The sequence below is a fragment of the Hemibagrus wyckioides genome, linkage group LG11 (genome assembly GCF_019097595.1).
Source record: "Hemibagrus wyckioides isolate EC202008001 linkage group LG11, SWU_Hwy_1.0, whole genome shotgun sequence".
Lineage (NCBI taxonomy): Eukaryota > Metazoa > Chordata > Actinopteri > Siluriformes > Bagridae > Hemibagrus > Hemibagrus wyckioides.
Genome location: NC_080720.1, coordinates 26,575,620 through 26,602,862, shown reverse-complemented (window position 1 = coordinate 26,602,862; position 27,243 = coordinate 26,575,620). Strand labels below are relative to the sequence as shown.

General features: G+C 37.5%; 2 protein-coding genes across 4 annotated transcripts; both read right to left on the bottom strand.

The window, feature by feature from the left end:
• Positions 1–366: 366 nt before the first annotated feature.
• gca (grancalcin) lies at positions 367–13,897 on the bottom strand. 2 transcript variants are annotated; one of them, XM_058402938.1, is made up of 8 exons: positions 13,738–13,897; positions 6,573–6,716; positions 6,314–6,383; positions 4,123–4,166; positions 3,407–3,554; positions 2,869–2,982; positions 1,042–1,100; positions 367–711 (listed from the first exon to the last, which is right to left on the bottom strand). In XM_058402938.1, exons 1-8 carry the CDS (start codon positions 13,756–13,758, stop codon positions 685–687), a joined length of 627 nt encoding a protein of 208 aa, XP_058258921.1. In that variant the 5' UTR covers positions 13,759–13,897; the 3' UTR covers positions 367–684. The 2 variants fall into 2 exon arrangements, with proteins under 2 accessions (XP_058258921.1, XP_058258920.1); XM_058402937.1 differs by lacking the exon at positions 13,738–13,897 and adding an exon at positions 11,476–11,499.
• Positions 13,898–17,627: 3,730 nt separating this feature from the next.
• Positions 17,628–25,074, bottom strand: etv5b (ETS variant transcription factor 5b). 2 transcript variants are annotated; one of them, XM_058403923.1, is made up of 12 exons: positions 24,916–25,074; positions 23,466–23,613; positions 23,110–23,197; positions 22,949–22,996; positions 22,702–22,749; positions 21,400–21,523; positions 21,010–21,279; positions 20,229–20,518; positions 19,942–20,004; positions 19,552–19,790; positions 19,363–19,470; positions 17,628–19,080 (listed from the first exon to the last, which is right to left on the bottom strand). In XM_058403923.1, exons 2-12 carry the CDS (start codon positions 23,511–23,513, stop codon positions 18,847–18,849), a joined length of 1,560 nt encoding a protein of 519 aa, XP_058259906.1. In that variant the 5' UTR covers positions 23,514–23,613; positions 24,916–25,074; the 3' UTR covers positions 17,628–18,846. The 2 variants fall into 2 exon arrangements, with proteins under 2 accessions (XP_058259906.1, XP_058259907.1); XM_058403924.1 differs by having other exon boundaries at positions 19,369–19,470.
• Positions 25,075–27,243: the final 2,169 nt, after the last annotated feature.

The following is a 27,243-nucleotide window of genomic DNA, read 5'->3' as shown; positions in this document are numbered from 1 at the left end:
TACATGTCGTTTTTGCTTTATTCCACTTTTAATTGCCAGTGCCAAAGAAATAAAAAAAAGTCACAGTTCATAGAAAATATGTGCACAATATACATATGTATGTAGATATTGGATATGTTTAATTTTTATAGAAGTTTGTTATTACAATGACCACGACACTTAATTCTATGTTGAAAGCTTGATTTAGAAATATTCTATTCTAGCCCATTTTGTAACAGAGATTTAATGATGAAACGTGTGTTCTAAATGATATCTTTCTTCCCATATACCATTAGACATTTATTTCAGCAGCTCTTCACTAATCTCAGTTGTTTTAGTTTTTTTTTTTTTAGAAAACCAAGCTTCATTATGAATACAATACACCAGTTTAAAATGTAAATTTATTAACAAAATCTACACAATTAGTGACTGTTGGCATCAAACTAGATAACAAGTTAAGCGAATATTATGTTGGCACAAAATCAAAAATGGCTGATGTGGTCTGTCCTGTTATAAAGAAGCTGCAAATGGCTTTACATCAGAAAATGCTTTTTACTGACCAGTGAACAAATCTCCTAATCCATTAAAAAAATGTGGCACATTTTACAATATTATATTAGCCAGTGGCTTCATATATTATAGGTTATATACACACATTATTATACTTCTGTTCCTCCAGAAATCAGGAACTCTGTCCAATGGTCCTCAGATAGACATGGTGCACAAGATGAACTGTAAGAGGAAACAGATGTAACAGACGTAAATTAATTCGTTTTTGTGAATAATATAAAACCTGTAGATAATATGGTACATTGGTGTTATTAGTTATACAGTGGCTGCTATTTTATTTTTCTATTTTTCCATTTCTAAAACTGAGTAAGAGATATCCTGTGGAGGAAACTGTAGATGAGGTGTTTGACTATTTTTATTTATTTATTTATAAATGGCCTTTTGATACTTAAAAAGGAAAAAAAAAACTCCCACTGTCCACTATAATCGTAAATGTATTAATATTACTGGTATTGTCTCGCAGCACTGAAACATACACCATGGGTTACTTACATCATCATAACCGAAGTTCACAGTTCCTTGTTGCATAACATCCCTCATTCTGAAGATCTCTGTAGAAAAACACAGTGTGTGAAAATGGCTTGCAAAAAAAAAAAAAAAAAAAAATTATATACTGCATTTTACCAATAGTATATTACACTAATAGTCCTCAAAGTAATATTAGCTCATTCTGGTGAATTAGCTGGATAATAGCACACTCAATGAAGAGAGAAGCATTTGTATATATTGATAGAACTCAACTGAGTTTTATTTAATGTAAGCACTGTCACAATGCAGCTTTACAAAAGTCTGGATATAGGTTTAGATCTCTAAGAAACAGGGCAGAGGTGACAGTGGCAGTAATATAGAGAAAAAGCAAACATTACTAAGTAAATGGAATGCTTGGTGAGATAAGAGGTGGGAGAGGTAAGATAGACTTGATGTTAAAACTCAAAGAAATTCCCTCGGTACACAATGGTGCACAGTTATAGAAGGTAAATTAATTATAATTGCACTATCCAATGTCACCCAGATAAGCATGGGTTCCCTTTTAAGTCTGGATCCTCTTAAGGTTACTTCCTCATATCGTTGTCCTCACTACCTTGCCATCATAGTCTCTGGCATGCACATTAAAATTTCTAATTTCTATCCTGAATGTATACATTTCTGTACAGCTGATTTGTGACATTGTCCAATGTTAAAGGTGATTTAGAAATAAATACTGAATTGAGTCCTGAGATGAAGAGAACAGGATGGTTATTATGATCACAGCAGGAAGTATAGTAATAGGAAGTATAGTAATCTTAGGCAAGCACGCATCCTCTAGGAAGTCATTGTTTCACTTACTGACCTGTTGCTGATAAATAATACTGAGTTAGAAAATAACATATCCACTGGTCATGGGCAGCTTTGTCTTTTGGAGAACAAATAAGCAATGTTTTCAGAAATTTTTTGCTAAGAATTTCACATTTTTCTTTCTGCTTTTCATGGTAGTACGTGGGCACTCATAATAAAATTGTAAATAACTTAAAGGTGCAATAATCATATTTTATTTTCTTACTTGTACAAAAAAAACTGAAAGATAAGTAAACCGTGATAAAGTAAAGACAAGTGTATTAATTGGTTGATGTACATCCTAGGGGTGGAGATTTGTAAACATGAAACAGGCTCGAAGAGTTAAACAAATAAAATAAAAATAAATAATGCTGAAATCCAGCTACTTAAATGTTATAGCCCCAATCTTTACTAATGCACCTTTAAGCTGCGCTTGCTTGCACTTCATGTTATTTACAGATCACAGAAGAGTACACAAATGCATCACTTGCGTGAAGCTGATGAAATTTTAAACAGACAGTAAAAATAAGGAACATGTTTTTTCGCCACTGAAGAAGTGAAGAAAAGGTACAGATTTCACATCTTCCCGGAGCACCCCATAGCGCAATAACAACCAATATGCAGAAAACAGAGGAAAACCAGTTTCCACACTTTTAAAATATGCAAACGTTTAAGACAACATGGGAAATAAACTACATAGATTATCTTCTGAAATAATAAACATAATTTGCTTATATCTTGCTCAGTATCTTTCAAAACCTTTTTCTACATTTTGCGAACCTTTCCCACTCATTTTAAATATTGTTCTTTATTCCTCTAGCTTGTTTATCGCACTGATTACGAAGTACGTACAGCCATGCGCGTACATCTAAACATGCCCAAACACTCAGAAAACCAGTTCATCTGTGACAGAACTCAAAAGGGTGAAACTGAACAAAAAATATGACCAAGTCCTTTTCATTTCATTACATTTGCCAGTTCTTTCATAACAATCTTGCCACTCACCTGTCAGAGTCCTGAGTTTCACACAGCAGGCCACATAGTCATCAAAATAGATCCTGCCTCCCCGACTGAAGCGCTTGATGATGCACCCCAAAGCTTGAGGGCTCACTCTGTACCCTGTGAAATGCGTAAAAAAAAATATAATCTCAGTGCTACTGTTGACACAAGAGGTTTCTGTTCTGGTCCTGTTTCTCCTTCATCCTGTGATTAATTTGTTACCTGAATGTATTCACCTATACTGTGTTAGTCCTTGATTAGTTTGTCTATGTATGCCACGTTGTGACATTGTAAATCTGACTCTTCTCTGGGTACTTTGATTGGATGACACTTTGTGGTTGGCATGGACTGCCATGATTATAATTGTAGAATTCAATTTGAAAACAAAAGGTTTATGCTGAGTTTATGAGGCATGTCTTGCATCCTACTCCAGGTACCAGCAACTTATTATTACTAATACTGCTAATTCTACTAATTGTTAGATTTATTAAAATGTTTATTTAATTTATGATCGAACTAAGCTGAGCAATCTTAGTCAACTCACCCATATTAGTTATGCTCTGAGACAACTCATGAGGCTCCACACTGCCGCTGTTGTCTCGGTCCACCATCATGAAGTTCTGTTTCCAGCCATTCAGTGCACCAAACAACTCCTTAAACTCAGTGAAGCCCATCTTACCTGAATAATCTCTCTACACAAGCACTGTTAAGGAAATCAACCAGCTGCTGACCTAACATGATAGGTTCAAATTCTGCAAATCGGAGCCTGGATTGAGTACTTCAGAAACAACTGATCTCTTGGGAATTTTAGAGAAAACAGTCTATAGCAAAAATGCAGTGAGCAACAGTTCTGTAATTAGAAATGCCTTGCTGAAAGAAAAAGGCCAGAAGAAGAGGAATGGCCAAATTAGTCATGTGAAGATTATGAAAAATGTTGCCTCGTCTTATAGTTCAATATGTTGTGTATTCCGAGATGCTTTTCATCATGGTTGTAAAGAGTGATTACTTGAGTGTAGCCTTTCGTTTTGCTCTACTGGCATAGATGAAATCACTGTGATAACAACATCGAACTAATAAACAACGATCCACTAAATGCAATTTTAGCTTGTACAGTTATGACTATAAATGTATTGATATGTAGGATGTAGGCTCACTCCAGAAGTCAAACTACAAGGTTATGATGCAGAAGATCAATCATATCTTCACATCATTTAGATATTAAAAAAATGATTTTCTCCCTCACATTTCTTTAAAGGATACATCCAGCATGGCAATCATAATTCTGCAGGTCTCCAAACTGAAGGCTGTAAACAAATGAAATAAGGTTATTAAATAATGTACTGAGATGCATTTCCTGAGCATTATTAATTTTTATTAACAATGAAGGACTTAGCAAGTGATTCCTATAAGCCTTTTTTGCACATATTTAATACAAGTAAATCTATTCATAGCTCATGGATCAGTGACTGATGCTAGGAGACAGTATTTAAAAAAGGTGGATGTAAGCATAATAAAGAAGTTACAAAAATTACAATTGCTTTGGGAAGAGACAGAACAAGGCATGTTGTTTGTAATGCAGACTGCCATAGAAAGAAAAACAGGAGAGGGAAGCCATGAGGGAAATTAATATGAATACATTAATATTTAAACAATCAGTGCAAAGCAATTTGCTCTTAGAGGTACAACATGACAGACCGTCAGTATGGGTACAATTTTGTCCAGATGAACATCACTGAATTACACATTTCGATATAAACAAATGGTACTTTCTTTCAGTTATTTTTGTTTGTTCCTCCGGATATTTCTTATATATATTGTTGAGGTCATCTCTATACATATATTAATCTCATCATCCTGATGTTCCACAGCTATGCTTGTATTACCTTTTTAGCTGTATGAACCCTGATGAGAAATGATAGTCATAGTACACAATAAAAAAAGCCACTTTAAAACACTTCACACTTTACTGCTTTCAGACTGCTACTGTCCTAAATAAAAAGTCCCAGGCATACTCCCTCTGGTCACAAGGTCACTCTTATAAACTTGTGCCAAGAATTCTTACAGCAGCCATAGATGGGATTTTAAAGGTATATATAAGGCCCATGTTCCCATGTTGTACAAAGTTAGTTTTGTTTTAGGCAAGTTACACCAACTTCCTGTTAAAATGTTACGTAATCTTGTGGACTACACATCAGTACTATCACTGAATTCACAAGTGCCATAACATGAAACTTCTCTTGTACCCAATCAAATACGGTTAATATTTTACCCCTGGGTGGCTTGTTCATGCACAGGTGAGGTCATACCCCTTGCTGAATCTGCACAGTTTTGAACCGGATGATCAGTGTAAATTGTTATTATATTTTATCTATTATTGTTATTAAGATCTTATTTTTTCATTTAGTCATGCCCTTCAAAAGCTACATAAAATTTTTACGTTTCCCCAAACGCAAAACAATTTACATTAATCACCCTGCTCAAATTTTTACACCCCCCTGGCTCTTATAATGTCTCGTGTTGCCTTCGTGTGAATGTTTGCACCTTGTAATAGTTGTTTGCAAGTCACTTAGTTGCCCTCAAAGTGAAAAGATGTATCTTAAAAATCATATAGCTTCTGTCGGAAAGGGGTCAAATATGCAGATGTTGGAAAAGCAAAAAAAAATGTGCAGGACCTGATGGATTTTTCTGTGTGCAGTTTACAGGACAAACAAAGGACTCCCCCAAAACATAAACACAGTCACTAAGCATTCAGGATTAGGAATCAAATGTATGTTAACTTTTGAACTGGTTAATTTGAATAAATTTAGTTATTTTATTGAATGTGAAGTAGCTTATTCAGGGCAGCAGTAAATACAAAAACCTTGTAATTTATAAGATTTAATTAATATAATTTTGCATATTTAGCAAGGGGTATGTAAACTTATGACCTCAACTCTTCATTAACATGTCAACATAGGATGTGGTCAAAATGGGGGCATTGTATGACTGCTGCAAACCATGAAACAAGCCCTACAAGGCCACGTGCCTCCCCAACCATGACCTATAATCATGTATCTAAGAGATTATTTACTACATTCAGGTTTAATGATTCACATGGAGCTCAGGTTCATTTACGTCATTACCATATTATATGCATTGTGACTAATTCTTAAAAACCTACAGTGTTTTGAACTATAATAAAAACTGTAAAAGATATTACAATAGTGCTGACATGTAGCCATTTGTTTTGTACCAATGAGCTACCTAAATATTCAACGACTAATAAGCTTGTCACTGAGATATTTTTAAAGGTTTGTATTTGATCGCACCACAGCACAGGGGGATCATTTGGCAGGTTTTCATCTAAACACATCAAATAATGCCCACTCATTTCGGGAAATGCAACCCTAAACTATTTATACTAGATTTGGGGATTTTTTTTAACAATTACACTTTATTTCTCTCAACTTACGAGCATAAGTGCCACTGATGCCAGTCTGTGTTAAACACCTCTGGAGCTCCTCAGCATCCACCTCACCATCCTACCAACACAAAATCTCATGATCATTCAACACACAGGGCAGGGCTTCCTGTAAATTTCACTTACACACTTAGCTAGTATTCAGTATTAAAATTGCAAATGGGTACCTTAAAGAAATCTGAATATCAGGCTTTGGATCGATCAGTTAGTGCAAACTAAACAGAATAATTCAACCGTGTAGAGATCTCACCTGGCCGGCTATGGCAGTGAAGTAACCCCACATGGGGTCTTGGGCAGGAGGTGCAGCAAAGGTGCCTGGAAAAGCGCCATACTGGTGTGGGAAAGATCCTGGGGGAGGGCCGCCCATCGGGCCCCCTGGCATCTGACCACCATACTGAGCAATAAACAGAGGAAGATGCAGAAAGGCAGGGTAAATAAAAAGATAATAAGGGTTTTAAACAAGGGTATACCACAAACATTGGGAATGGTATTCACCAACATTTCAGCAACCATAAATAGTCCTTGTTACTGTTAGCATTTTAAAATTTCATACAGCTACTGTACAGCACAACATTTACCAACTCATTTCTGATAAGAATTAATTACAGTGGCTGAGTTGCTGTTTCTCCAAAGAAATTAATGTCAGATTTGGATAATCACTGAGGCTAAGAAAAGACCAAACCTATAGAGTTTCAGAAAGATCTTTCATTGGAAAGAAGGGTCTTGCTATGGAAATGCAGAAAAGATATTCAGACTTAATTATGCAGATTTTTATTGGGTGTGCACAAATGGATAAGGGAAATAATAGTAAAAAACACTAATTTCCTTTCGAGAAAACTAAAGTCACTGTGTATAACATGTCTCTTAAAAGACGTTACCCAACTGTGCGGATCTGTGAGCTCACGTAAGTACGTAACAGACAGCCCATAGAAGTGTCTGTTAAAAAATAAAATGTGGCACTCTGATTGGTGAAGATCTAAGGAACATTCTGACAAAATTTGGACCAAGTGTTAACAACACTCTAGCGCCACCATCAGGTCAAATTTGAGCCGAATTTGGAAGTGCATTTTTGGTCATAACTTTTGAACCATGTGAGCAAAATGTAAAAGCCAGGCATTCCTAGGTCAATTTCCACCTACTTATTATTACTTATTTTCTGCCATCTTGGATTTTGTCCAAAATGGTTTTTTCACTCTGCCTCCTAGAAATATCATAATCACCAAATTTAGTAGAAGTCATCTTCAGAGTGAGACTCACAAAAGCTTTCCAGTAACAGTAGCAGCAACAGCAGCAGCACCACCCTGCTGCCCATTTGCTCATACCTTTGACCTTTGCTCATAGACTCTGAGAATTCAACCACTGTCCATGGTCAAAACATACACAACATGAGTGAAACTACAAACCTTTTTCAAGGAGGGTCAGCAATGTACATGCCATCCATAATTTGTTACTATAGAAAGCATTTTAAAAATACAAGAATGATATTTTAACCCTGTGATTTGCCTTGCAGATGGCATTACTGTCAGAGCTACTGTTACAGAAAATGACCAATCACAATCAAGAATCCAACAGTGTTGTGTACAAAATAAAACCGTTCGGAAAAACTTAAAATCACAATACAATTGTTAAAACAAAAAAAAAAAAAAAACCAAGCAGCAGAATGACAGCAATCAACAATAATTTCTGTCCTTCATCAATTTTCTGCCCTATTTGTACTACAAACAGGGCTTGGCTTGCTCGCCTGCACTGCTCATCAGTGACTGATACAAGCAGCACAAACAACTTGCCTGATTAGGCAAAATTCCCTGTTGTGAGAAGACATGGCAGCTAGAAAAGACAATTTTGGTCACATCATTCATTTTTTGGATGTTCAATGCACCTTAAATTGCACTTATATAAATGTCAAAACCTAAAAGAAGTTTTTGTCTACTTGTAACCACACCATTATCTGAAAGTTAATTCACAATTAAAAGCACAAATGAATGAATATATGCAATAAGCTGGCAAAGACTACTTGTAATGTCTCATGTCTTAAGAGTCTATCCACGTGTGGGCCAAAAAAGACCTTGAATGCTACAAATGGTCAAATTCAAAGAGCTGGTTTACTGCTGTGTTCATTTACTGTGAATCATTTCATGTTTGAACCTGCTGTACATGCCATTACACCTTCTGCCATTTGCATCATCCTGACATTTAAATAACCCAAGATACAAAGCCCCATCCTTTGTGTTTAGAGATACTGAGATAAAGAGATTTAATGGGGAAAATACTACGGTAAAATCTGTGCAGTAGCTGTTGTAACTAGCGTAGAGACTATCATAGAAAGCATGTGTGACTAAGTATAGGCTACTGGAAGGATGGATCATGGAAGTACAAGTGGAACAAGCAAAACAGCAAAAACACACAGAATTTATGTAGACATTACATTACATCTTTCTTTCTTTCTGCCATGCCATGCCATGCCAGCTTCTATGGCTATATTCATGGCGAGATGTCATTTATCTTGCCAGCTCTGGAAGACAACGTTGTCTGGAGTTTTTTTTTCACTCTCATTCGCCACCCAGATGAGCTCCTTTGATTTTGATTAGCCAAAAGCTATCTGATCTATTGACTTTTGTTTGAACCACAAAAATCTCAAAGAACAAAAAAAAAATGTATGCATGAGGAAAATATTCAAAATATTCAAGAAACCAACTCGCATACACATAATTCACATACTGATTTGTAGATGTGCAGAATTTGTGCATCACATCAAATCCGTCGATACGGGTGAGTGAATATGTTTAGCATCATATTCAATGCAGCAAAAATGTGAGCGTGCGAGTTGCTGTTGTAACTAGCATATAGACTAGCACTTTCTTTCTGCCATGCCAGTTTCTGTGGCTATAAAGAAATATAATTACATAAAAAATGACACAGAACCAGGTGGATTTTACTTTCAAAACTATATTCATTAACATGGGAGCGCATAGGGTTCTTCAGTAACTGCTTTTTCCTGATTAGGGTGATTTAAATTGCGCATTTGTTTACAATTTAATAAATAGATCCTATACTGTGTCTGAAAATATGATAGCAAAAGCACTGTGGCAGCTGAAGGGACTGGACAGAGTCCCACACACTCCTAGTCTATGGAATGAATCTCTTTTACTAAAAACATCCTTTACTTTACAAGCTGGCAAGCTAAAAGGACAACTGCTCCAAGTAACCATGAAAAAGTGAGTCAAATAAAAGAAATCTACACCAAAAAATGCCTTTTATTTTGAAATAATTCAAGTCAGCCAACAAAAAACAAACATACCTATTTCTATGGTTTAATTCATAATTCTCACCATTTTGGCTTGTGTGATACAGTGAAATTATCGTCCCTACTCGATATTGTTGTCGCAATATTCATTGACATTTATTGGCAATTCTATACATGGCAACCTTTATACATTTTGAACATCAGAGTATGACAGAGAAAACAGAAAATAGAACACGATTTTGTATGTGCTATCCCTGAAGTCATCTTTTTCCAGATTTTTCCAGCTAATCAAACAGATTAGAAAGGAAACATGTAGAGATTGGATTGATCTGCGCAAGTATTTCGAACTCCACATTAATAACAGCTACAGCCGCATCCCCTCCTCTATTCTCAGGTGTGCTCGGCTCATGCCTTTCCTGCCTGTTAAAGTAAGTTTAAAACGGAGAATTAACCGTGTTTATGCATACAGTGAAGTTTTTTTTTAAAACCACTTCTGAGGACAATGAAGAAACAATGACGACTTTGACCCTTGTGTCTGTTTAACTTTATGATTATAGGTGAGGCTTTGATAGATTTGCCTGCCTGTATTTTGACCCTTGCTATAGATGATGATGTGTTTACTGGGCTGCCTTCAATAAAGACGTGCAACGAAATGTATTTTTTGTAATGGACGTTTGCATTCAGCTAGAAATTTTAATTCAGACAGATGGTCATATAGTGAAATACAGAGACAAACATAGAGGCACACAGAGAGCGCACATCTCTGAAAAACACAAGATTGTGAATAGTTGCAAAACAAACAAAACAAAAAGCAGGCACTGCATTGAAATGGATTTCTCCAAAAGAGCACATTTCTTGTTTCTCACAGCCCCAACTGATCACCCACAATCTACTGATACATACCCTATCCTCACAAATTCCACTTCTACCATGTTTATTGATCCTATAACGTTTTGTGTGTCACATAGCATATTCCTATTAGCTAAATGTGTGGGTAAGTACCTCTACAGCACAATGTGGGTGTGTTGTTGTTCTTAAAATCAAGCGTTCTTGTGAATCAAATTACCACACAGGCATGAGAAAATGGGATTCACTACTTTTTTAAATGGTTTTGTTTGTGACCATGGAATTTGTAGTAAAAAATGGTCACATGTGTATTAATAAATTTGAAGTCCATTTGAGAAAAATGCTTTAGGAGTTGCAAACTACTAGGATTTTTTTTCCTACAAACACAACACAACAATCACACCTTCTCAAATTCTTGATTGCAACCAAACAAATCCTATATTACAAATCACAAATGAAGAAACTCACACACTCACTTTTTCCCCCCTACGGTTAATATGGTGCAGTGAAGTCAAATGTGAATTCTTGCAATCAGAGTTGCACACCTGTGGAATATTTTCCTCACAAATACATTTGATCCTTCGGATTTTTCTAGTACAAACTTAATATCTATAACAGCTTGAATCTCTACACAATTTTGCACCATGTAACTGTGGTGTTTGAAGCAAAAGTGACGTGTGCGTCTTTATAGCCAGCGGTGAGCACTGTTCAGAGATCGGAGAACTTTTATCCAATCAAAGGAGCTTGTTTCGGTGTCTGAACAATGGTTACAAAAAATCTCCAGACTGCTTCCTCTTCCTGAGCTGGCACCTGATGTTAAAGATATGTTTTTTTTTCCCACCCACCGTTATACTTTAGTTTAAATATGCACACGGGCCGGCTGCATTCATAATCAACGTTTCTTAGTTTAGGTAATTCCTCTCGTTTCAAGACAGCTTAGATAAAGTTAGGTAAGATATTAAGAAACGTTGAGTATCAACATAACTGACCAGTACACATATTAAAACTATAGACATCAGTATTAATGATGAGTGATATCAAATATAAAACATACCTTACATACCTTAAACATCAGGTGCCAGCTCTGGAAGACAAGGTTGTCTGGAGTTTTTTTTTTTTTTACTCTCATTCGCCACCCAGATGAGCTCCTTTGATTAGCCAAAAGCTATATGATCTATTGACTTTTGTTTGAACCACAAAAATCTCAAAGAACAAAAAAAATTTATTCATGAGGAAAAATATTCAAAATAATCAAGAAACCAACTCGCATACACATAATTCACATACTGATTTGTAGATGTGCAGAATTTGTGCATCACATCAAATCCGTCGATGCGGCTGAGTGAATATGTTTAGCATCATATTCAATGCAGCACAAATGTGAGCGTGTGAGTTCCTTCATTTGTGTTTTGTAGACTAGGATTTGTGTAACTTGTGTTCTGTATGGGTGAAAGAAAAAAAAAATCGACAAGTTTGCAACGCCTGAAGCATTTTTTTTCTCTGTGACTGTGCTACTAAGTCCACAGTCACAAGTGATCAGTCATATTTGCTCCAATAATACCTTCATACCGTGTGTGTGTGTGTGTGTGTGTGTATTAGAGATGTGAAAACACTAAAAATGTGTGTGGGGGAGGAATCCACATACGTAAATGGCTTTAGACCATCTCTGATAGCCCAATGACACACCTATTCTCAGAGAAAGGATTTTTTTCCAAAGAATTTTCAGTTTGATGGTCAGGTTTAGACCTGTTTGGATGCTGCAGATGAAGCTGTGCACATTCTCTACCACAGTGTGAAAGAATTATAGCTTTCACCGTAGACAGACAGTAAACACGGTGGTGTGGATTGGTTAAAGAAATGCAGACATTTCATTTAAATAAATAAATAAATAAACAAATATAATCATCAGACACTACAAATTCGTTATGAATTTCTTAATAATATTATACATGAAACGCACCATTAGAGAAATCTCTGATTATTCTGTTTGCTGTTATCCATAATGTATAACATGTTTATTTAACATCTGGTGGACTGGATTATTGTAAAACTACCTTCTTCAACATGTTGGTCTTCGTTTCTTACATTAACCACAAGGCCATTCAGCTACCTACTGATATCTGTGCCAGTAGGATTTATACTGTGCTCAAGTTGAGGTCCCAAATTCCCAACCTCTAAACAAGAAAGGAAACTCAAGGAAAATGTAAGAACTATGAGTTCCTTCCTGATTAACAGAGAAAAAGTCACCTTGTGAAATCGCTTACTAACGTTATTACTGCGTTATACTCCAGAACAGTCCTGCGTATAATGTCTCCACTACATTTATCATTAATATAACACTGTACCGGCGCTGCAAGATGACCAACAAGAAATCCAGCTCTTACTTGTAACACCAAAATTGCTATTGTCTAATAACGTCCCCCTGGTGACGTCAGAGAGGAACACAACCAACTTCTCAAGGAAATAATAAAAAAACAGCATCAATCATCAAATTAGCAAGACTATCACTAAACACATCACGTATATGTCAGTGTAAACACATTTCATGTGTTTTAGGGTAGAGATATGCTTTAAAAAAACGCTATATAGCCTACTGAAGAAACTAAGAAGCACAAGGAGCTACTTCCTGAGTGTAAAGAGCAAGATGACTGAATACACAACACTTCAAGTAATCTTAGAGAAGGTCTATTTTTCCAACCAAACCGGTTCAGTGCTCTTGACACTTTTAAAAGTCTTTAAAAGGCTATTTAATAAATCTTTAGTATGACAATTTCAATTTCCTCCGCTTACACACACACACACACACACACACACACACACACACACACACTTCCTCTTTATTTAAATAACCGATACATTTCGGTTAAAAGCACGGGGTTGCCTTTATTCTTTCCCATGCCAAAAAAAATCGTTCATTAATTGTAGACCCCTGTATACTTATAAACTACAGCTAAGCAACATAATTACAAAAAATAAATAAATAAACAAATAAATACCCAGACTATTTCAATTTTGGGCTGGTCAAGACAGATGCCTTGTTAGATAAACAGATTTAACCCTGTTTGGAAAACAACCCTCGCCCACCTACCCACCCTCTGATCAGCTAGACATTTTCATCACCATTCGCTTTCTTTGAGCTTAATGATATCTTCAGATCTTTTTATTTCTCTTACAACTATACACAGATGTGTGCTCTATGACAAAATTAGCGTTATTATCCCATATCTTTTTTTTTTCTAAACACCCCCCCCACCCCTGCAATAATCTGGTAAGCTTCATAAAGACATGCGCAGTACGCTATAAAAAAAATAGATATAAAACTCACTCCGCCGTAGGGGTAAGCCATGCCTCGCGATCGCACTGCTGGGACAGTGAAATTTGAGAGAAGGGCTGTGTGAAGTTGGGAAAAGTATTTTCACGGAAGGGTTATGATTACCCTGACGATGGTAAGACAGCTCCCGCCTCCTGCTCGTTGATTGGCTAACAGCTCGCATTCACAGGCTGTGACGTTCCACCTGGCCCACTGCCTGAGACGATGCGTGGTGCTCGAACGAGTCGGTTCTTTTCTCAAGTGAACCTTTGGAACGATTCTCATACGTTTTATCTGAGTAAGGAGCAGGGATGACTCGTTCACACACTCTTAAAGTCAGCTCCTTTACGTGAACTGAGAGCCGATTCGCTTACATGAGCCACGGTAATAGTAATGCTTCGTTCGGGAATGATTCGGCTCTTTGAATCGGTTGTTTTAAGTGAACACCGAGAGTCGAGTAAATGAGCCGTAAGACATAGTGACGACTCGTTCACAAACGATTCGACTCTTTTAAGTGAACAGTAAGAGTCGATTCGCATGGTTGAACCATATTTGTTGGGGGACGTTGAACGTTGGTGAACGTTACTTTCAGATTAGCATGTAGGAGCTGTTTTGCAGCGTAATTTCATTAAAACACGTTCATGGACGTGCTTGTTAGTGTGAATACTTAGCTGTGTTTGAGTCTGTGTATATGAATATGCATATGGATAAAATTATGTGTATTTAATAACGTTATTTGTGAATATTCATTAGTGTACCTTGATTAATGATTATTATGGTTTTCTAACAAGCAATTCAATTTAAAAATGACTCATTAATGGGATGACATTTATATTTCATGAAAAAATAGCATAGAAAGAAAGAAAGAAAAAAGAACAATCAGGCCAAAAACACTGCAGATGTCATGGATTCGTAAGTGAGATTCGTTTCAAATTTTCACAGCGTCAACTATTTTTGCTACACCGGATGTTCTCCTTTTGATGAGCAGAATATGATCCTCTAAGCAGCTGGTAAAAGCGGAAGTGCCTTCATTAAAGTTTGCTCTCAGTCGCTGCTCTCTATTTAATTAAAAGTAAATAAAAACCTTCTACACTGCCAAAGAGATGATGAAAATATTTTTGTTTACCCTGTGCAAAATAAAGCTAAACTGTCAACGCCCACTATGTAATAACCTTGGTACCGGAAGTATTATTTTTTTGTAATAAAAAATAAAAGTAGTATCAAAAGTAAAACAAAAAAGGAAGAATAACGAGCACGCTAATTTCACAATAAAAGTCCTGAAGGGCCAATACAGTTACATAAATACATAATTAATTTTAATAAGTCATAGTAATGCATAATTCCAAATTAATATATTGTATTTAAAATGTTTTTTATTTTCCATTAATATTCCATAAAGACTGTACACAAAGCAAAACAAACAAACTAAAAAAATAGTGGTGGAATTATTTTATATTTTATTTTATATATATTTTATATATAAAACAATTCGCATGGACAGTTATGTCGTTTGGATATTCTTACATTCTAGGAAATGAAAAGTGAGAAATATCTTGTGTTACTTCAATATCTATTGTCCAGCTCTGTGCCTTGGGGTTGTTTGTTTGATAAAGGCGTTAAAGAGCAGTGACAAGTGTGGCCACTAGATGGCGACGTCTTCCAACTCTAAATGTTAAATATGTCCTTGAAACACAAACCCTGACCTTCAACGCGTTAACATAATGAACGTACAGTATAGTGGACAGTAGGCAGCATATTAAAGCAACAAAATAAGCTAAATATGTTGTTTTCTTTTGACAAGCTTGGTAAAGCATCACTGTAAATTTGTGCACAACCAGTTAAACGTCCCTTTAATTTCCAATGCCACTATTAGGGTGCCATTTGTAGATATGCATGTTAAGAAAACAAAGGTTAAGAAAAAAACATCTTAAACATGGCTAAAGTGTCATTTACAACAAGCTCCATATATGTGTGTATTTAAGCCAAATATCTTAAACCTAAAAACTGATCTAGTCTGCTTGGAAAACACTTTTTGCTTTGTACATATTACACCGATCAGGCATAACATTATAACCACCTGCTTAATGTTGTGTTGGTTCCCCTTTTGCTGCCAAAACAGCCCTGACCCGTCATGCACTATGTATTCTGACACCTTTCTATCAGAGCCAGCATTAACTTCTTCAGCAATTTGAACAACAGTAGCTTGTCTGTTAGATCGGATCACATGGGTCAGCCTTTCCTTCCCTAAGTGCATCAGTGAGGCTTGGCCACCCATGACCCTGTCACTGGTGGACCACTTTTGATAGATACTGACCACTACAGACCGGGAACACCCCACAAGAGCTACAGTTTTGGAGATGCTCTGATCCAGTGGTCTAGTCATCACAATTTGGTCCTTGTCAAACTCGCTCAAATCCTTACGCTTGTCCATTTTTCCTGCTTCTAACACATCAACTTTGAGGACAAAATGTTCACTTGCTGTCTAATATATCCCACCCACTAACAGGTGCCATGATGAGGAGATAATCACAATGTTATTCACTTCACCTGTCAGGGCGCATAATGGTATGCTTGACCGGTGTATATCTGTCTTAACGTGAGGATTCACTTAGCATCTCTTGCCTGAAAGAAGTACTTTTTCATGTGTCATCCATTTTAGGTTATTTAAATCCTTTACTCTTATTTTCAATAAAATCTGTTATTCAGTTGCGTCATTTGAATTTCTTAATGTTAAGGAGACCTCTTATAATTTTTTTTTCTTATTGTATATTTTCGATGATATTGTGATGTTAAAAAAAATTATGTTTCTGTTACACAAGTTATATACTGAAAGTAAATTATTCATTCAGGTTTTGTTTTAAAGTTAATTATTAGTTATGTACAGTTTGGTCCTAAAACTTAACCCTGTAACTTTCAGCCCTGTTACTCATTTAAAAACACAGCAGCCAGTGTCAGCAATGAAAAGTTGGCAAAAGAAATGCTAGGTTAAACGATGGGTTAACACATTTCAATGGATAAACACATGTTTTTCTACATTCAGTATTGAGAAGTGATGTAGAGAATGTTAGCCTGATCTGTTTACTTGAACTGCACATTATTAATGCACTAAGAGCAGCTGTTTCAATTTATTTCTTTAATTTTAATTTTTTTTTAATGTATCATTGGCTTATACAAGCTAAATTTTCTTCACACAAGCTATAAATTAGAGGTAGAATGTTATGAAAGAATTAAACAATGAACTTTAAAAACCAAAAGACCAAGATTATGAGACATTGGTTCAGAAAAACGATTAGAATAAAAGCACACCTGAGATGTTTTTCTGCTCACTGCGTTTGTAAAGAGTGGTTATTTTTAGTTTACGGCCAGCTTCAAACCTGGCGAGTCTTCTCTGACCAATCTCAACAATGTGATCCAGTCTGTAAAGCCACTGCTCAGTGGATGTTTTTTTTTATGCACTATTCTGTGTAAGCTTTGAAGATGCAAAAATATGAACAAATCAACTGTTTTTTTAAGCCTTAAAAGCAGCCAGTCTGACATTTTTGCCCCTTGCCGATATTTGATGTAAAACAATAACTGAAGCTCTCGACTGGTATCTACCTACAACATTAGGTGATTGGATAACAGCAGGAATGTACGTGTTCCTGATAAAGTGCAGTGTTTGTGACATTTCTGGCATTTGTCAGACATCTCTATCTAGAGTGACGTACAAAAGTGCTTTGAAGTCTCTATCAACGAATACATCAACAATGAGGATACCATCAACCTAAAACCGATGACGGGAGGAATTATAACAAAACTCTATAACCAAGCAGAGAGTACACAAAAGTCAGAATCCTACCTCAACATTTGAGAATAAATTCAAAGCACATATTATATCTCAGAAGAATAACACTGCAAGGTTTAAGTGAAGCAGAAAAGAGTTTATTGTACCCAGTACAGATTATAAAAGCTTAATAGTGGATGTAAAGGTTACCCATAAATCCCATGTTACGGAGCTATGGTCCACATACTGCTGAATAAAGACCCACTGCTAAATTATACCATTACAAGTACAAAGTTCTGTGGCTCAGCAGTTAATGGAACATCTCTGTAACATGAGATTGAGCACAAAACCCATACACTGGGCTACCTTTAGACAACTACTGCCATGCTTATATTAGATTGTCAGATACATTTCTCTTAAATCCACATTTGTCCATGCTTTTCTTAACGCAGGAATTCAAATCCCCCCGATATGTGAGAGAGAGAGATAGATAGATAGAGAGATAGAGATAGAGATAGAGAGAGAGATAGAGAGAGAGAGAGAGAGAGAGAGAGAGAGAGAGAGATCCTTTGACTGCCTGTATAGATATGGCCCAAGTTTCCACTATGTAAAGTTAACAGCTATTAGAACAAGAAAGGTCTGGTATAGAGCTTGTACAACAATGAAAACAAATTACAAGCTTTGCAAAAATATACTTATATAATTAAACATAGATTTTACTTTTTCAATATTCCTACAAAAGCAGAAACCCTTGCATTTTTGGGGGGGCCAGTGAAAAAGCATGTGCACCCACGTGGCTGGAATATTATGCAAAACTTTTGTTAAAACAAGTTACATACTTCTTTTTTTTTTTTTTTAATTCTTTTAATAAATTCAGCATTTGGTAGCATTAAAAGATGGCAGAGAATTTTAGCAATCTCACTTAAGCACAGAGCTGAAAAAAATCCACTGCAGGTTCTACATGAGAAACAGTGCACAAAAGCTTAGGATTATTCACTTAAGAGATTTATACATAGAAAACCTGAAGCTGGTTTAAAAATACTGCAGAGCCCATTTTAGTGTTCACTGATTAAAAAAAGAAAAAGCCCACAAGACAACCTGACATGTGCATTACAGTAGAGGATGCATGTGCTTGCTGAACACAGTTCAGATGACGAATATGGAAGGACGGGAAAATTATGTAGAAAAAGAAAAGTTTTTTTTTTTTAAAAAGATGCAAGCATGTGTGTTATATATTTATACATGCCAGTAATTCAGCTTCATGCGTCAGGAGGAAATAATCGTATGTGGAGATGTGGAATTGTTTGGTCCTGCTCAGTGGGCGGAGGGGATTTGGGAGTCCAAACTGAGACGAAAGCAGTTCAGAAAGTGTAGCTTTCAGGGAAAGTCAGCCCTGCCAAACTCTGATCCCTGCCGTTTACATATGAGGCTCTGCTGGCTTCGTCGTAGTGGGAGAGAGGAACCGTGTCGTCCTCAGGGACCTGCATGCCATCAGGGTCGGCTTTTAGGCTCGGCCTCTGGTTATCGGGGAAGGCCATGGAGAAGAGAGCTTCTGGGTCACATACAAACTTGTACACGTACCTTTCACCTGCAACCTGTGTACAAGAGAAAGACAGACGTTGATCTAAATTCCAAATGAAGCTTGAAGAATAAATTAAACAAAGCTTGACTATTAAGGTATTGTTGAGTGGGTTTGTTCTGTAATCTTGATGTTTCGCTGGTTATCCAACTCAAGGTGAAACATCAAGGTCATTCCAGTTAGTTCTACAATGTATAGCTACTACAACTACTCTAAATGACCTGAATTTTATGACTTTAAACCTGGATTTTGATTTGAAATAAGTAGAAAGAAAGTAAAAATTGGAACGGGAACGTGCCTTTACCTTCTGCATGATGCCTTTCTCGTAGTAGTAGCGGAGAGATCGGCTCAGCTTGTCATAGTTCATGGCAGGTCTGTTCTTCTGGATTCCCCAGCGCCTGGCCACCTAGACAGACAGACACACTTAGTTTGCGTCCTAAATGAAAACCATATAAATTAATGATCTAATCACATCTTACAAACTGACCTCTTCAGGCTCAATGAGTTTGAACTCGAGTCCGCGGCCAGTCCACGCAATAAAGTGGCTGTTGGATGGATCATCCAATAGCGTGACCAGAAATTGCCAGAGCTGTAGCGAGCCCCTCCTCTGGTATGGAGGCCCCTCCCTGAAGCTCACTCCTTCCTGTTTGCACTTTCCCTCAAGCCTCTCAGGCACCACACATGCATCTTCGTAATAGAGGTGAGGCTCTCCATCATACATGAACCCTTTACATGGGGGAAACACGAGAGGCTCAAGTTAACCTCTAACATCTCTTAGGAATGATTATGATCCCATATGTTAAACATGTGGCCAAAATAAACAGACAAACAACCATGCATGTAGTTACATTCTATGCGATGATGTACAAATCTTTACCTTCATTGTTGGTTTGATAGAAGTTTGATGACTTCCCAAAGGACGACTGGCAATTCGGTATCTCTGCAATATGGAAGACTCAATTTAGTTGGCTCATGTTGTGCATGTTATGAACAAAAAAAAAGATCAGCCATAATCAAAAGTAAACAGTGACTAAAGAGAGCAGCTGTGCTGCTTTAGTGTTAAAAAAAAGATTTGCTCAATGAGATTGGAAGAGAGAGAGAGTGAGACAGCGTTAGAGTGTGTGAGAGAGAGGTTAGAGTGACATGTATCCATACAATGCTCACCAGAGTCAATGCCAAATTCTCTGGGCTCCTGTTTGATGGACATCTGATGGAACGATGGGACACGATTGCCTGAAATGTTAGAGGCACCTTGCTCCGGGTACCGGGGATCCACCATCTCTTGCTTAAACCCCCGTGGAGGAAGCGGGATCACCGGCTCAGACATTTGGCGGTGGTAATGTGGCCGATTGTCCCGGGAAAAGGGGTTGGTGCTCTGTGGTGAGTATGGAGTCCCAGAGCGGGCATCAGGCTGTGGGAAGGTCAGACATGGCTCTGACAGCTGCCTGTGGAATCTAGAGATGAGAAGAGTACAAGAAGTAGAGTGAACCTTTAACCCTTGGGATAAACATAGCTGCTCCTTCTGGGTTAATGTGGAATCATTAAGAGGTTAATACCTGAAGACTGAGCAAGAGCTGATTAGAGGACTAACTGCTCCAGCAAAAGACACAGAGTAGGAAATTACATTGGTTAGCTGATATAAAAGCACACCAGCTTGCATATTCAAGTTTTTTTTGCTCATAAAAAAATCATTTATCATTAATAACAACACTAAACTCATGCATTTTCTTGAACTCAGTAAATTGTTGGGTGAGTGCTGAAATAAAAATTCGACATAGCAGTACATGGATATTATATTTGGGTTCTGCCCTGATCCTGAAGTACCCCTGCCTTAAACCTGCTCTCGTACAGCCCCAAGTGAGCTGCTCCAACTAATCAGCTGCTAACTTAATACATATGCGTGTTTGGCTTATATGGTAATATGGTGTCCTGTCTAGCATCATACCTGTGATCTGCATTGTAGGAGGCATCTGGGTGACTGACAGGTGGGCGGGGAACTGCAAAAGAAGGACTTTGTCTGGGAACTGTGCTTGGTATCCTCTGATGAATGTGGCCAGTCACAGCTGGTAGCCCCTGTGTCTGAGTATGGAGTGGTGGTGTGACTCTCTTCTGCAGGGGATGTGTCCCTGGATTATGGGTGGAGCTGCAAGGTGATACAGGGGTAGGAGGTGATGTCAGGGGTTTACTGAATCCAAATGGCTTCCTGTCGTAGGCACTGATGACAAACAGACATGGGGGAAATGTCAGTTTATTTGTACACAGCATATTTCAAAGTAACTACAATAGCAGTAGATTCAAGGTAGATTTAAGAATTAAGGGACACAAAGGCCCACACCTGTAATTGTAAAGGCATTTCTCTCCATATGGCGAGAGTCTCTGCTCTTGCCCACAGGGGGAGAAGTCTCTGCTTGGACTGACTTCCCTCTTCACTTTGGTTTGAGGTGGGCCATGGAACATCACTACAAGGGTGGCAGATAGTTTAACTGACACAGAGCATTAACACAAACACTTCTAGTTAAAGAACCAAAAATGTGAATGGTGCCTAGGAACACGTCTGTTATTTTTGAATGATTATATAATTACATTTCTACAGTTTGGAGTTAATGTTTTCTATCATTTAACAAAACTACAAGACGCTACTTTTTATTTTAGTACTTGATTAAAAACATGACATAGTACTTGACGTTTTATTTATCCATAGAATGTCATGGAACCTATAGGTTAATGCATGATCTCAGTGGAAATGGAGTCTTTCTTGCCCAGGCATGCTGAAAGAGGCTTCTGTGAGACTAATTGGCCTACTGCCAAAGCTGTAGCACTGTGTCAAACCAACACACACACACCTATGCAAACTTATGCATGTGCATGCACTCACAAAGTCACATTATCACTATAGTACACACACATACACACACAATTGCACTTCAAAATCCAAAAGCCAAATGTGTGTTTTCAAAAACTAGGCTTGCAGGGGAAACAGAAGGACTAGTGTACTGAATATAATGAAGTGTGTGTGTGTATCCCGACCCATTAAAATGTCACTATGCTGAAGGCCATGGTGATTTACGGCACTGCAGTCGGATGTTGGGCCCCTGCACAACATCCATCCCTCTATGAACACACACACTTTTTCAGCCGAGAACAGCGAATAAGAAGCGATACAGAGCCTACTGGGGTCTATTCAGCTTTTTTTTTTTTTCTTTAACCCTAAACCTTGTGCCAAAATCCAAAAGAAAAAAAACTGACTTTAGGGAGCACAGTGGGCCCAGCCTTTCTTATGAATAACTTGTGGTTAGCTTAGTGGTCATTCCATTCAACTGAATTAAATAGTGTTGTGCAGACACATTCTTGCTACAGGAAGTGTTTGTACCTCAACCTTCAGTTCAATACCTTTTTATTCTGATACTTTAAATACATCAACTACAATGTAGGTGGCTGTCAAATTCTCCAGTTTTACCAATAAAATTCTGCTAATATCAAGAAAGTACCCAGTGGCTGGGTCAATAGTCCGTGAACTGTGGATTGTTACTCTACAACCCGTCATTAATAATTGATGAATCACATGCAAGACACAACTACTGCTCTACAATCCACCCTATACCCTGTCTACCCACATATTCTCAGATCAGATACTCACAGTTGTCCTGGAAATCTGGAACAAACTGTTCATCGTCAGGTACTTGAGCTGGAGAAAAGAAAATAAACAAAGTCTCGTTGTACAGAAGTCTGTATACAATTATGCAAATGTTAAACATTCAAAATGCATACACTGATTTGAAATTGTTCACTCAGTTAACATTTGGATGCAAGGTTTTTAATCACATACTAAATCCTGAGGACAGTGATCATTAACATGTACATGGTGAAAGAAATAGGAACCTTACCTTCAGCTATCCATATTTCTTGTAGCTGACTCAGGTCTTGAAACAGCTCTGTAAAAGATGCGGGTTTAATCAGGATTAGGCTTGAGAAAGTCTCATGACTTCTTGTAGCTTTGTATTATATTGTAAGGTCATATCTAGGTGAGTGAAGTAACTATGGTTACCTTCAGTGTCCTGAGCGAGCTCGTTTTCCATGAATTTCCTCTTCCTGTCACTTAGTGGCTTGCATGGTGTCTCCTTGGCATGGCATTTCTGTAAACACAGATGGTCGTGATTAAAAACAGTCGGCTTTGATAACTCCAACTATCCCACCTGCTCTAGTAAAATGGAAATATGGTCAGTTTACGCGTACACTCTTCGGAAAAAAGGGGTACTAACCAGTACCTCTCCTTTACAGAATCACAGTGCATTTATGTGCCTTTTTATTATTAAAGGTCAAAGATAAATATTCAAATTTCCGGTTCCACATCAGTGATAAGGAAAGGTACAATTGTGTCCTATTTTTTTGATGGAAACTTACATTGGGTGGCACCACAAAGGGGACCTGTTGATCGTAAAAGCTGTCCATGTTGTGGGATCAACAGTGCAGGTAAAATGAAGGAACAATGGAGGGAGACACGTCCTCTCTCTCTCGCTCTCACAGGGGAGATCTCCACACTTGTCAGGTCCTGATCAGGAAGAACCGAGAAAAATGGCACTTAGAGAAGGAAAAGCACACAGGCAGCTGTCAGCAATCATCCCATGCCATGACAGGACCAGACCAACTGTCCCTTTGATCACTTGTGTGTCTTGCCAGTTTGTTTGTTTGTTTGTGCAACTCTTCCAACCTCAGATGAAGAATGGAGAGAGACACTGACACAATTTACACTATTTACATTTCACAGTACAGATATGGACTTAAACATGATTACACAAGATTTATTTACTACAATGTGATCACTCATAACCTTATCACTTGAAGTGTTCTCCGTGCATTAGAGATATTTGTGGGTGCACGCGCGCGCAGCCTTGACTATGAAACTTTAACAAAGTGCATCTTTATATATTGTAGGTTTCGAGCTAATTAAATCCACACATGCAAAAAAGCAATAAATAGGAATAATGATAATAATAATAATAATAATAGGTACAAGAAAGTAAAAAAAAAAAGGTACATCTTGTTATCCGAGTGCTCACGCGCGTGCGTGTATTTTCCCTGACGCAAGTACTATATTATCCTGCAATGAAGCCAAGAAAACACTGCAATCTTGGCAAGCTGTGCTCGAAAATAGGATGTAATTAAACAACCATCATTTACTGTTATTGCTTCCTCTGATCTAGATTATGAAACGGATGTGAACATGAACACAGGCTCCAAAACAGCATGCTCTGTCCTCTATATAAATACAAGTGCGTGTAAAAATATACAGCACTTAGCTGGAGCACTCGGTGTAAAGTTTTAACGACCCTGTTAAAAAAAAAAAAATATATATATATATATATATATATAACAGCACAGGAATGGGTTAACTCTACGAGGCTCTTAAAGTTCAAGAAGTTCAGTCTCTCCCTCTCCCCGCGCTCGCCTCCCCTCCTCTTGTTTTTCTCAATGAAGTGAAATTTGATCCTTCTGGCACTGCGCGAGGAAAAAAAAAACCCCGCTCCATTCATACAAATCCCGACACACTCTGCAGCACAGCACAGCAAGGCGAGAAGGAATTCGATTTAAAACCACATGCATTACGAAACCCACATATTACCTCACATATACAAACAAAAACAAAGGAAAACAAACGAGCGCGAGACAACGAGTAGAAAATGGTGGCGCGAGATTCGCACAAAGAAAATGGCGGAATCACGAGCAGGGGATAAACAAAATCTAGATTTAAACTTCGTTAAAACAAATCTAACGAGGAAAAAAAAACACCCACTATTGCAAGTAGTGTCTAAATATAGCGAATATAGAGTATAGCACATGCAAACATACTCACCCTGTCTATGTTTCAATCTTTAATTAAAAAACAAAACCCCCCCCAAAAAAATGAAAACAGCAACGTATTAACTCCCAAGAAAAACACACGACCCTCCGGTGCACGCTTTGCTGCGCGCTCAGTAAGCTCTGCCAGACTGAAATTTTTCTCAATGGAATCGCCTGCTAAACCTAGGGCTGGTGCTTAACAACAGAGTGCATGCTCATTGGCTAATCCAGCACGTCAGTCATGACACCGACCAATGAGCGTTCGCGAATCATATAAATTCGCATGAGACCACAGGCAACCAATCGCAGCGAGTCCCTTTCCTGTTTTTATGAATGGCTGGGTTTCATTCAACAACCAGATGTTTCTCCATGGTGGATACTGATCTTAAAGGGCCAGTCAGGCCAAAAAGAAAAAATGTTAGGGGATTTGTTAAATCTCACATTTCGACTTGAGCAGCTCATTTCATATAGAGTAGATTTTAGTACAGATGTTATTTAATCTGCCCCCCCACCCATAGTCAACGCCCAAAAGTAATTTCCTTGTTGATAATCTCTTGAAATACAGCCCAAACTTACTTAGTAACATTTAAAACCTATAGCATCTTTCTAACTACACTAAAACTGTTCACTTCAGTAAGGATCAGATCAGATCTACACATGAATTGAGTACATAAGACATAAAAACCTGCAAAAAAAATATTAAGATCTTGCTCCTTACACTGTAGATATCTGATCCTGACCATGCACCCAATTGATAAGCTTAGACACGTCACTGGCCACTCTAGATCATCTTTAAAACATATTCAGTGGAAACAGCTTACTGTGGTAAGAGAAAACTAAACAGCTCAATGCACTAGAAATACCTGTCTTGTTCTATATTGTATGTAAGATTGTAAAATATAAGTCATAGAAAAGGCTGTGGGGGAAACTCCACCGCAAGAAACCTCTGTTGCCTCTGATCTATTATTCATGTCTAGCCTTCAAAGGAATGGTATATCCCAAAGCCAGACAGCGCTGTCTGGTCTACATCTGCTCTCACTTTCCTGCATCCGAAATGATGGAGGTTTTTTACTTTTGGGTGTTGGGCTGGCACATGAGGAATCATGCTTATCATAAATATAGCACACGCTGTCACAGTATTTGCAATCTTTTGATTATGTTACCTGAGCATAGATGGGTTTGATGTGACAAACTGTTTAACACTGTCTATTTTCACACCCTCCCAACAGACTTTTCTTAATGTGTGTTAGTGACTCAACATAAAAGATTACACTCCTGCTCAATGGCAGCATTAAAGGCATGAATATTGCATGCATCTTGGTAAATAAGGTAATGAGTCATCATTCTGTCATCTCTCTCTCTCTCTCTCTCTCTCTCTCTCTCTTTATCTATCTCTCTTTGTACTAAGCAAATTTGCAAAAGACACAGTGTATATAAATATAATGCCCCCATTACTGAGTGTTTAGTTTTCTCTTACCACTGGAAGCTATTTCCACTGAATAGGTTTTAAAGATGATCGAGTGGACAATGATATGTCTAAGCTTATTAATTGGGTGCATGGTCAGGATCAGATATCTACAGTGTAAGGAGCAAGATCTTAATATTTTTGCAGGTTATTATGTCTTGTGCACTCAATTCACGTGTAGATCAGATCTGATCCTTACTGAAGTGAACAGTTTTAGTGTAGTTAGAAAGATGCTATACCAAGTCAGATAAATGCTTGTCTGCAGAATATCTATCTGAGAAATATTCTGACAAAATTCATTTATTTCTCGTTAAAAAAAATTCTTTATGGGTTTGACCCAGAATGTACTGTTTCGCTTGGATAAATGTCATATTGCCCCTGGTACTGTGAAAATAAAAAGTTCCTTCTAATTTCTTCCAATAATTTCTCTGTAGTCCAGTTCTAAACATAGAAGTCGAACATAGCTGTTATGTAACTCAGCTATGATATGGATGGCTCGGAAAGCATCCAAAATGTATTTAGACCCCAGAAACTGTGCAATGCATTGCTGAACGCATGCTTCTGGAATGATTAGAGATAGGATGTTGAAGCGTGACAAACACTGAATGTTAGAGGTTACTAGTAATTGATCCTTTAATAAACACAATTATCATCATATCACCTTCAACTTCTTGTGGACTTTATGGACCCAGGGGATGTCATCAACTGGAATCGCAAAACCTTGTTTCAAAAACTAGCTAACAAATCAGATAAGTCAACCGGTGAGATGTGGAAGGAAAAAATACAGTTTGATAAAACTAAATCCCTGATATGCTATTAAAACTGGTGACTCAGTGAGACATTTGGATTCAGAGGGAGGTTATTTTTTCCAAGGTA